The 12,416-nt window shown below is 44.1% G+C and overlaps 1 protein-coding gene across 1 annotated transcript in view; it reads left to right on the top strand.

Annotated features, from left to right (window-relative positions):
* The window catches only part of dipk2ab (divergent protein kinase domain 2Ab), a 56,127-nt gene extending 50,813 nt beyond the window's left edge, over nt 1-5,314 (top strand). Inside the window, exon 4 of the mRNA XM_080752307.1 lies at nt 2,880-5,314. Within this exon, the coding sequence (XP_080608433.1) occupies nt 2,880-3,229 (350 nt within the window). The 3' untranslated portion in view covers nt 3,230-5,314. The remainder of the gene's footprint in view (nt 1-2,879) is intronic.
* The last annotated feature ends 7,102 nt before the right edge of the window (nt 5,315-12,416 follow it).

Here is a 12,416-nt window from a genome sequence, read left to right as displayed (position 1 = left end):
AGTAAAACGTTATGCAAAATATGTCATTGGTGGTACCAACCAATATGGTAAACACAATAAATGTTTTCTGTGACCGTGAAGTAAATGCGAGCAACAGCAATTTAATGAGAGTCCGAGTTAATGTTATTCTGGCTACAGTACATGTTTTGTCCAACATGCCAGCGGGGCTGTACCAAACAACAAACTTTCGGATTGTTGTTTGCGTCCACGTCTACAAGTGGTTGAAAAGGAGTGACGAACAACTAGCACAGTTTCTTACTTTACAACAAAAGACATGGTTCGTCTTGAGCACAGTGGTGAAAGATGGATTGATTAACTGGAACTGATTAAAGTGCAGGAGTCCAGGTTTGAACTCCCAGGGAGAAAAACTGCACTGATTAATTTTCATGAAAATTAATGCAATGGAAACTTGTAATGCACTTTCTTTTAGTTCAGTGGTTCTCAACCTGTGGGCCGGGACCCCCAGGGGGGGGTCCCCAAATTATTTTGGGGGGTCCCCAGATGATTAACTTAATGTGCAACATTGTTTTCAAAACCAAACAAACCAACTTAAAGTTTAAGTGTATCTTCACATTTCTAAAGTGACAATTTGATACCTCTAAAATGACAAACCAGTAAGACTCCCTAATCGGGAGATAAGCGACCGTCAGGTCGCAGCGTGATTTTAGGGCAAAAATGTGTAGGAGCAGTGTCCAAAAATGTGGCCTGATGGTGGCGCTATATGGGACATCCATATTGATGAGATGAGTGTAGACATACTGTGTACCGATTTGCGTGATTTTAGGGCAAAATCTGTAGGAGCAGTGTCCAAAAATGTGTTTTGCCAGAATCGGCCTCATGGTGGCGCTAGAAGAGGGCCATGTGAGAAATGAGGGGTGGGGTCTCCGCGTTGCCTTGGCGGACGAATAGGTACCGGCCCCGGCTCTCCCGGACCCTCCTTGCCCTAGTTACGGCATTTAATGTGAGCTGCAGTGGAGGGGGTCCTCCACTGGGGGCGCCACCACTTTTGCATCCGTTCTGGAGCAGCAGGAGTCGGTGGTCCCCGGGAATTCCCCGTGAGCAGCCCCGTTGGGGTGGTCATTTGGTCATTTTTGCACATTTGGTCATTTTTTACATCTGGGGGTCCCCCAGGGACCTGGGGGTCCCTGGAGCTCCGGGGGTCCTTGGAGGTTGTAGTTTGGCAGCCAAGGAGCGTGTGTGCAAAATTTGGCATGGATCGGGGCAACGGTTGCGGAGATATGAGCAGGGCAATAGTGTGACGTGTGAGGTGTGACAGACGGACGGACGGACGGACGGACGGACGGACGGACGGACGGACTGACTGACTGACTCACAGTTTGTGGAGGTTTTGATAGTAAGTGCGACCTGACGGTCGCAATTAAACATCGGACAAATTGTCAAATTAGAGGCAGAAATTGTGAAAATAGCCGATCTACAAGCATGTAGATCGGCTATTTTCACAATAGAACCACAAAATGTAATGAGACACATGTAAAATGTAACGCCTCAACGCTTAGTCCTCATCAGGGTGGGGGGTCCCCAGTTAAAATATGATTATTTTGGGGGTCGCGGCCTGAAAAGGTTGAGACTGTTTTAGTTGACTGTAAAAACCTCTTGCCCTGCTATTCCCTCCCTCACCAGTTCACCTATAGCAGCATTGTGAAGCTAGTTTACTAGGGATGCAAACGATGATGATGCGTGCGTGCGTGCGTGCGTGTCCGTGTCTGGATAATGCCCTAATATGTGGTATATCTGATCCGTTGTCCCTGTGGGTTGGCATACGTGGGCAAGACTTCCCGGGCTCTACGCAGCAGGATTACTGAACATAGGAGCAGCATAAGAAATGGTGACGAATGTAATCCTGTTGCTGCAGATTTTTCAAAAAGCTGGTCATAACCTCAATAACTTGCGGTGTGTTGGTGTGGAGAAGGTTGAAAAGCCACCAAGAGGTGGAGATCTTGAAAGGTTACTCCTCCAACTTGAGACATATTGGATTTATTTCCTCAATACAATGTCTCCAGATGGTTTAAATGAGGAATTTGATGTTAAGCCTTTAATCTAGTTTATATTTGTAGTTTACCCTTATTCCCTCATTGGTACTTCTAGGCTGATTCTCAAAAGCCAGTTAGTGGTCTAGAGATCAGCCTACTGATTCCCCTGTGCAGAAGGTCCCCGGTTCAAATTTGACCAGGGACACTCACCTTAAAATCCTATCATGGATAGGCCTAAACACCTAATCATGTCATGTTGATTGTTGATTATTTTGTTGTTTTTGTACTTCATTTGTAAACTTCAACCTTTTTCATGACTAAAGGTTTTAACGTTTTATATATATATTTATCTTATTGTTCATAACATGTACTCCTTCATTGATACATTGTGTGTAAGTTTGAGTAAGTTGATTATTTGAGTAAAGGTCTTTTATAAAATTCTCTTTTGAGGGATGGATCTATGTATCCAGTCCCTGTGATTGGAGTAGGGTGGTTTGAGCACCACCCTACTCCCAGGTGTTATGCGTTACCATCAATTAATGGTCTTGTATATAAGGGGTTCTTTGTCTGTTACTACGACTTTTGCCTGATGAAGACGTTAAGTCGAAACGTTGCAGTTGCCTATAATAAAAGTATGTTTTTGGAGCATATAAACAGTGTGCGGGCGTTCCTCTCCTTCCATTATCTAATGCCCTAATATGGACATGCCTGGCGTCACTCATGTCCGACGAGTTCTGTTGTGTTTAAGTCGTCAGACCAGATCTCGATCAGCGAAAGTGGGAGGGAGGCTGCTTATTTCGTTCATGTGCACAGTAACCAAGCTAAAGCTAATATGTTAAAGCTGTTATTTAATCCATTTCACTCTCTGTGCCCACCCCCCTCCTACAGACAAGCCAGAGAACTACGACGTCTGGTACGAGAGCCGCTTCGAGCCGTGTGACAAGGAGGCCTGCCTGTCCTTCTCCAAGGAGTCCCTGTGCTCCCGCGTCACCGTGGACCACAACTACTACGCCGTGTGCCAGAACCTGCTGTCGCGCTACGCCACGTGGCGGGGCACCACGGGGGGCCTCCTCCACGACCCCCCCGCCCATATCTCCAAAGACGGGCAGCTGGACGCGCTGCTGGACGAGTGCACCAGGCCCAAGAAGCAATACGGACGCTTCCAGGCGGCCAAGGAGCTGCGCGAGTACCTCACGCAGCTCGCCGCCTCCACCTCGTCCTCGGCCGCCGCCAGGTAATGAACGGAGCGAGCGTTAGCCTGAAGGGGGGGTTGGTGGGGAGGTGGGGGGAACCCTGCGGGCCCTGAACTCTTGAGACATCCCGATCCTCGTGTGAGAGGCTGCCCGTGCACCCCCACCCCCCGGTGCTACTCCTGCTGGACACCAGAGGGCACAGGAGAGGGAGTTCTGAGGAAAGGTGGGATTCTGGCCTGCCATCCTGGGTAAAAGGTGCTGGTGAGGGTGGCAGAGGGGGCTCAGGCAAATGCAGCCCCCGCTGGCGCTCTAGGCTAAGGACAAGTACGTCATCCATTCTCCTGCTCAGCCCGTAGAAAACACCCACCATCCGTCTCTTATCTGTCCATCAAAAAAAACTAAAAAAAACAAACACCCAACTTCTCTTTTCGCTGCCAGCCTCTCTCGTTCCTGTTGTTCGGGACGGGTGGACGTTTTTAATCGACCGATGCGTTTACACTTAAGCTGCGCTGCTGCCACCTCCCTTCCGGTAGCACCGAGTTGGTCCGGGAAGGTGGAAGCGGTTGGAACCTTCCACTGTTTTGGCAGCTGAAAAGTCCCAGTCCGCAGCAGGTGGAGAGAAGCAAACTGCTGGGTGGGGTGGTGGGGGGGCGATTAGTTTCATGCAGGAATAAAACTCTTAAAAGCGACCCAAGTCTTATTTCCTGCTACGCCAATCAATCACTTGATTTCCAGGTCTCCGTAGTGTGGCAATCAGCATTGTTTTATTATTATTATTATTGTTATTGTAGGACGTAGAGGAAAAAGGGAGACTTGCTGTACATAAGAACAGGAAAAGGCAAGGGTTGGACAGTGGCGGTGCACGTTGATGCAGATGTGCATATACCAAAGAGGCTATATGTAATGATAGGAAGCCCCAACAATACAGAATGGCATCATCTTTCCCTCCAATTATTCTCCACAAGAATTGTCCAAAGGAGCTTAAGTGTTTTCACAAGTGACACAGGAAACGATGGATTGACTTATTTTTCCCCCCATTTTTACACAAATCAATCCAGATCCAGGGATTTGCGTTCACATATTCCCATCATCCACCCTTATACCTTTATTGACAAATGACTGAGGTAAAGTAGGTGGATAAACCTAGATTAATCTTACTTCATCAAGGTCAAATTGAAAAATTTAAATTAAAATACGGAGGGATGTCTGGAATTGTGTGTATGGATGATGTTATTTGGGGTCTGGGGATAACAAGATCACATTGTGCATAGCAGTAGCATGTACAGCAGTGCCAGGCTCTCGAATTAACTGGCTGTGTCACAGTGAAGCACATGAATCTCCATGGTCAAACGTCTCCCCCAGGTTCTGTAGTTAGTCGTAGCACGTGCCTATTTGGAAAAGGGAGCTAGGATATACGGTATCATTGATGTGCAGGGGTTTAGCCTGTTTTATCTACTCCCAGATACTGACTTGTGTATTTTTGAATCTGGCAGCTCGGAATTGGTTCAATGTAAAAAAAAAAAAAAGGGAGGAAAAAAAATAACATCTCTGGCATTCATTGTGTCAAGCTCTGTTTGTTTTGTTACATTTTCATCAAATTAGCACGTTTGATTTTACACTCAGTGGTCCAATAAATAAAAGCATAATCAGACAGGTTCATTTGGTGGTGGATTAGTAAGAGATCTTACTCAAAGCAGCACACAAATCCCCTCTCTTGTCCCGTCTGTTTAGTATGACAGCCGCCGTGGCGTTGTAAAATGTATGATGAATGCTCAATGGAGTGTTATGCGATGCAGACAATAGGTAAGACAAATGGATAAATAGGAGCAGCCACTCCATCCATGAGGAAGCTGAAGAAAAAAATAAAATGAGCAGTTGCCGTGACACCCCCTTTTGCAAGTACTGTGGCGTCAATATGAGCCCTGTCAAGTTTGGAAAAGCAATAAAGAATAGTTTGGCTAACAATTTATGATTTCTGGTTTCATATCTACCTTTGTTGTATCAGGTACTGTATATTTCTGTTTCCCTAGTCTGGAGGACTCAATAGTTGGAGGGATTTGTATGTGCGTAATTAACTGTCCGCTTTTGTACTGTAATTTCTCATTTGAGTATTATATCAGCATTGTCTGATTTTTCCTGTGCCTTTCATTCAAAAGTTGTACTTACAACTTTTAGTGGGTTTAAATATTAAAAATAAATGAAGATCTCTATATATATACTTACATGGTGTGCATTGACATGTCTTTTTTTTCTTGAGTCTGGTTTCTTCTTCACTCTCACGTTGTTGTGTATATCCTTTCTTAACCCATTTAGAACCTGGAATGCAGATCTGTGAAAATCACTGTTTTTTTCAGGGCAGTCAAACTTTACCCATGTCATTTCATTGGGTCCTCTGCTTTAATGAAGAGCGCTTTCCACGGTCCATGCCTGCGTGGCTGTTGCTCGCGACGCTCGCATCTACACGCTGTGTGTGTGTGTGTGTGTGTGTGTGTGTGTGTGTGTGTGTGTGTGTGTGTGTGTGTGTGTGTGTGTGTGTGTGTGTGTGTGTGTGTGTGTGTGTGTGTGTGTGTGTGTGTGTGTGTGTGTGTGTGTGTGTGTGTGTGTGTGTGTGTGTGTGTGTGTGTGTGTCCTGACAGATAGTCAAATCTATCTATCTTTGAAGATATACAGTATATGTAATGTAATCATGTAGCCCTTATATTTATTTATATAAGGGCTATATAATGTGTCTAGGAACCGATATGCAGTACCAAAATTAAATATTTTTTGTGGTAGCCAGGAACTGCCATTTCCTGAAATTCCTAAATTCGTTACCCATCCCTAGTCTTGACTGACTGACTTCAAACTCGGCACGCGCAGTGGTAAGGACTCGAGGATATCCAGTTGTCCCATACATTTTTATTCCAATATAATGGCCATATACGGATGATATATTTCAGGGAGCCTGGAATGGATCTCTTCATTACTCTCACGTGTTTGTAATGCAGGTGTCTCGGCTGGGGCCTCATATTGCATCTCACACTTGATTTGATTGTCTGTCACTCAGCTGGATGTGTTTGCCATTGCCAGTTGCATATTATATTATTTGTTTTCCTCATGCATCTGTCCTAGTTTTGATCTTTGTAAGATGTTAGTCCCATCCCAACAAAAACAAACAAGACTCTTAGCCTCTGTTGCTTTTTTGTTTTGTTCTTCTTTTTCAACTGGGATGTGATTCCTCTTCATCTACATTCCGAAAACACAAGCTTGTTGGTGTGATCACGTGTGCAGCATTTTACGAGAGATTTATTACAAGGACACTTCATTTAGATATCAAAGACAACAGCAAACGGGCAGACAAAAGAACTAAGAAATAATCTTATACTAGCACACACACATACACACACATATACATACACTACACAAAAAGGGCTCTTTACCACAGAAAATTGCTTTCCTCCTCACGTTCTCTGCCTTTCCTTCCTGCTCATTATTTGAGAAGGGGGAATGTTTTATCTGTAGCTTTGGAGCAAGTGTGTACACCAGGGACGTGCTGGCCATTGGGAAAAGCGGGACAACTCCCGAACGGCCGGTTCATTCCCGGCCGGTCCAGGCCGGCCATTAGGAAATAAATACAAATAAAATGTCGGCCCTTCGTTCCATTTTGGGGGCTGGGCGGCCAACAAAGTAAATCGTCACTGTTGGGCAGAAACCTCGTATATCCAAGTTTCAAATTTGTACATTTTTTGCAAAGCAAAGCCCTGCTTCATCAGACAAGGCCGTTGCACAAAAGTAGTGAAAACAGCAGATCTACAAGCACACAACGCCTCGCACCGCGAGGCGTTGTGTGCTTGTAGATCGGCTGTTTTCACTAGTTTAAATCATTTTTTAAATGATAAATACAAAACAAACGGTTTTGGACATACAAGGTTTCCACCCGACAACGACGAAACATAACTCATGTAATTGGCCCACTGGCTTGTCACTTGTCATGATCTGAAATAGCAAATCTTTGTGTAACAGCAGCGCTATAGAGAGAGATCTCTCTCTCTATAGCGCGCAATGAGGGCCTCTCCAACTCTTTTTCCCGGGCTGAATCAGGGGCCCAGCACGTCCCTGGTGTACACTCTCCATTGCCTGTCTTGAGCCAGCTCACGCAAACAACATGAAAGCCCGGGGTGGAACAAAGAACGGCTCCAGCCCAGCACCAAAATTAGACACTGTGTCTCTGTCTCCCTCTTTCTTTCCCTCTCATGATTATGTCTCTACCTCTCACACTCTCCTTCTCCTCTGTAATTGTGTCCCTCTTTGACACGCCCGCTGGTTTGTGTGGGGAGCTGATGTCACATTCATTGTGGCAAGAAGAGTGCTGTTTAGCCCTCTGCCCTGTCCCTACAACACACAGTGCTGGCTGATGAATGGCCCTGGTAGGGAAGACCACAGCAAAACGAATGGGGCACCAGAGGCCCTCAAAGCCGCACCCATTAGTTTGAATAAACGTGAGAGCCATTTCAAGGACGGCCACCGGGGCTTTTATACAGGGGCCATGGGATTGAGGAAAGAGAGAAAATGTCTATATTCTGTAAACACACAGAAACGCAAAACGTATACGAGGCAGCAATATGGCTGTATTGAGGATGAGCATCTGGAAATGTGTAAACACGAAAGTACAGAAAGCGGAGATTACCATTTCCCTTACTGCATTAACCATTTGGTTTGAGTGAATTTGCTTAAACAAATTGCGTTCTAAGTTGTCGCGACGACCATGGAGGCGAGAGCGTCTTCTTTTTTTTTATTTTGGTGAATATTGTGTTTTTGCTGAGCGGTAGAGTCGCTACCCGGAGGAAGAGTGGATATTGCCGTAATGTTTCTGTCAGAGGCTGAGGGAATAGGTAGTTTTACAAACGGGTAGGAAGTAATTGTGCTGTCTGTCATGTGATTGCCTGTGCCATATCAGCTGGGCCCGTTTTTTTGCGCTTTGAAATCCACCCCCCGAAGTCCTGCTTATCAGGAGAGGGAAAAGTCTGAAAAAGCAGAGGTGGGAAGCATTGTAAAAGTGTACGGCAGGCGCGTTATCTAAATCTCTACACAAGTCTAGCCTCGCCTGTCATATCCCACACCTGGCAAAGAGCAGATATCTTATTCAGGTCACAAAAGGACACCGGCGGCACGGAAAGAGTGAGAGAAGCACTTATTAGATTAAAGCAACAGAGGGCATGAAAAATAAGAGACACCAAAAGGAAAACTTTCCCCAGTTGCTGTTGCTTAGCTAACATGATGTAAAGTCTATTTCATGCTCTAGCAAGCCCCGGGGAGTAGCAGCCATTTTTAGGTTTGGAATGACCTATATTTTTATTGGTAGGGGGTGCTAGGTTTGGCCCGTGTCGTGGATGGGATATGAATAACGTCTGCGGTGTCTGTGCTGCGCTCATGGGCCCGCTGTTCAAGGGGCTTTTCCGGCTTTGGCTGGGGCTCAGGAGAGCGTTCTGAAGCGCCTTGTCTGAGCGCCTCCTGGAAAATCATCACTAATGCAACGCAGGAGCTGCCAGAAGCAATGTTCCTGTCAAAGTGCTTACATCGCTCCAACATGGTTATGTCACTCTCACTGCTATTATGCCTCATTTAGATGGTGCATATTGCTGCAGCTTTAAAGCCATGGTACACTTTAGCAAGACATTACATAAAAAATGTATAAAAATAATCTATGTCAAGTAGTTCATTGTCTGGAATTGTCACATAACTCATTTGATCAATGCTGGCATAATGCAGATTAGATGTAGCCTAGTAAACAACCAACTTCCGTTCTCCAGGAGAAATGAAATGGTTTCTGGAAGAGGGGCGGGTACGAGGCTAGATTAGATGCTGGACAAGTTCCAAAATGCAGTATCCAGGAACAAAATGTCATCCATAGCCAATTTTGTTGAATTTGAAATTAAGCTAATCTTGGCCTATTTCAGGTTGATATTTTCTGCCCCAACAAGAAAACACACCTGCGCTTGTATGCACGCGCAGTCGCGCGCACACACACACACACACACACACACACACACACACACACACACACACACACACACACACACACACACACACAGGGAAGAAACCTCTGCCATGGACATGGTCGTGTAAGCAGGGCATGAAGTATGAAAATGGTATTAATTTTCCACAAGGCTTTCTGTGGACCAGAGAGGAAGCAGCACTGTGGGAGAGGTCAGCGGGGGTCAACACACTATGGTTGACGGAGAAGGTCCGCTGGTGGACGGGGATGGAATTCCATTGTGGTGACCCGAGAGGAGGTGAGGGGAAACTGCAGCATTGTGAAAACAATCTGCAGTTATGCACACCAAAGGCCAAGATCGTTTGGGTCATGCTTGCAGGTCTTTGGCAACCCACTCCGAAATCTAGCAAACCTATTGCCTTTATGTATCATTTTGCCCACAGAGAAGAAGCCAGTAAAATCCTCTACGAAGAGTCGAAGACCTCTATCTAATACAGAATCCTATATTACCTACAAGCACAAATGCAGCGCACAAAAAAAGGCTATGCATGGTAGGTGATATGAATTGCATTTTGAATATTTAATGCTCACAACGCGTCAACGCATTGTGAGCTTGTAGATCATCTATTTTCAAATAGCCAAGGTATAAAATAGGGCTAAAGTGTTAATTATATTATCATTTATATCTGCAGAGCAACTAGTAACTAAAGTTTTGAAATAAATATAGTGGAGTAAAAGTACAATATTTGGATTCGAGATGTAGTGGAGTAGAAGTAAAAGTATTGGAAATTGGAAATACTCAAAGTACGAATAAATCAAAATTTTACTTATGTATACTTGACTAAATGTACTTAGTTACCTGATACCACTGATAGGAGGGGGGAGCATGCTTAAAGTGAGAGGTCATAAAGGCTTTAATCATCTTGGTAGCAGTGAACCCAGCATGGACCGAGACCAAGTCTGCGGGAGCTCTAATCACACATGACCCCTTCCTGAGATGTCCTCCATATACTCTCCTAGTATAGAGCATCGCAGTTGAAGCCCCACCCTGTCCTCACTCTGGTGGAAGCGTTTTCCGCATTCATTTCTTCCATAGACATTTCATAAAAATATTTATTTCAACGTTTTTAAGCCTTGGACAAAGCCACCTCGGCTGGAGAGGAATCATGACAATATTCACATTTTTTTGAATGCAAAGATTAATTAGAAAGCTGAAAAAAAGGGCAGGGTACAAGACTGTGTACATCATTATTTTTAAAATTGCGGAAACTACACTCCCAGAATGCATTGCGAATGACATTCTTGTTTCCTGAAATATAGCCCTTAAATCACGCTCAGTTTAGTTATCCAGGCCAGCATATGGCCTGAAATCTAGTGATTGTCATCTCTGTGGACGCTCTTATCGTCATCCTTAGCATAGTGCATCATATTTGTAAAAGAAAGACAATCGCTCACGGAGTTCTGCTGAAGTGCAATAATCCGCCGGGAAGACAGGGGGCAGTAGCTACTTCCGCGGTAACCGCAAGATATGTAAAAGAAGAAGAAGCTAGACCAATCACAGACGTCGGTTTCACCGGATGTACATGTTTAGCAGTATGGGAAATGCAGTTCTTCTCCGTGCGATCTTGATTAAAACATGTTTTTACTAAAACTAGAGTGATTGCATACATACTCGGGGGTTCTACAGGAGCATATAGAACCATTTTACAACCACCAGCCTAGTGGTAAGTGTACATTGTGTACAAGTGTACATACAATTGCTACGACTTTGTGGCGGGTAATGAAAAACCTTATGGTAAGAATGAATGGCGAGCTTGCTTCCGACACCTCACTGCGATGCTCTATACCAGTAAGACTCCCTGGGACAACTATAGTAACTCCCCCTAGGCATGTCACAATTATTACATAATCACAATTATTTTACATAATTGCAATTATTTATTTTGTCATAATCGTCATAATCATTTCCATTTAGAAAGATTTGAATAGCCTATATTTTCAAGCATTTTCGAAAATAGTGGAAATAGCAGATCTATAAGCTCACAACGCGTTGCGATGCGACACATGGCTATTTACGCAATAAATGTTATTTTTTAAGTATAAAGTTGTCAAATAAGTCTGTAATTTCTTTCCAGTTTGTGTCATATCTGCCATGTGCAATTTCAAAGCCTAAAAGCCAAACAGAAAAGTAATTGTCAACGACAAAAACACAATTAAATTGTTAATCGCAGTTATTTGAGTGACAATGAATCGCAATGTAAAATGTCATAATTGTGACAGCCCTAGTCTTTTTTTCCTTTTTTTAAAAAATTTGTTTATTGATTTTCACTTGAAGCATGTAGAGAAAAAAGTGGTACAATAATCTGAGCAGCAGCTTCTTTAGTATACACATCAAACACACAACAATGGTAAAAGGATTGCATTTTCGTGACAGCCCTAGTCTTGTCTGGGAAAGAGGTCAACAGCAGTATCAGCAGCGTCTGTGTCCAGCAGTAGGTAAGCAGCATCTTCCACCATCCCATTACCCACCCGTGTTGCAATTTAAACACACGTTATCGTCTGCCTTTGGCTTCGGGGTCATCTCCCATGGGCAGATGATTGGAGTCTCCCTAGTCCCCATCACCACCATCCTTGCCCATTAAAACCTGAGGTTGATTCTATAAAAATGCTTTCTAAATCAGTAGTTTCGTGTGTGTGTGTGTGTGTATATATATATATATATATATTTCCCCCCCCCCCCCCCCCCCCCCCAAAATTGATATATATATATATGGCCACAGACCCCCCCCCCCCCCCCCCCCCCCCCATCTGAAAATGTTTTGTGCCAGGGACCCCCAGAAGAGAAGCTTTTCGATATTATTTGAGAATCCTGAGAGTTTCTGGAAAAACATATGATCCTACTGTATGTATGTATGTATATATATATATATATATATATATATATATAGCTAAAATCGAAAATGACACAGATGCTTTCCAGGCTTTCAATAACACCCTCAGGGTCATTTTCACATCTACTCTGCTTTTTGTGTGTACCCCAGACAGTTGCTAAGCAGCTTCATTCCATAAGTATTGTAGATATTTGATATTCATTGATCCTAGAAACAGTAAGCCCATTCAACATCAAACACCATGTCAGACTCATTGACAACACACGTCTGTGGTTCTGGAGACTGATAATTGTCCTGTTAATGAATGATGAGTTATTTCATATGTTAAAGTTGAATGGGATTACTGTATATATGTGGGGGGCATGTC

This window comes from Nannobrachium achirus, assembly GCF_963921795.1.
Source record: "Nannobrachium achirus genome assembly, chromosome: 21".
Taxonomy (NCBI): Eukaryota; Metazoa; Chordata; class Actinopteri; order Myctophiformes; family Myctophidae; genus Nannobrachium; species Nannobrachium achirus.
This window is presented reverse-complemented; position numbering and strand designations above follow the sequence as displayed.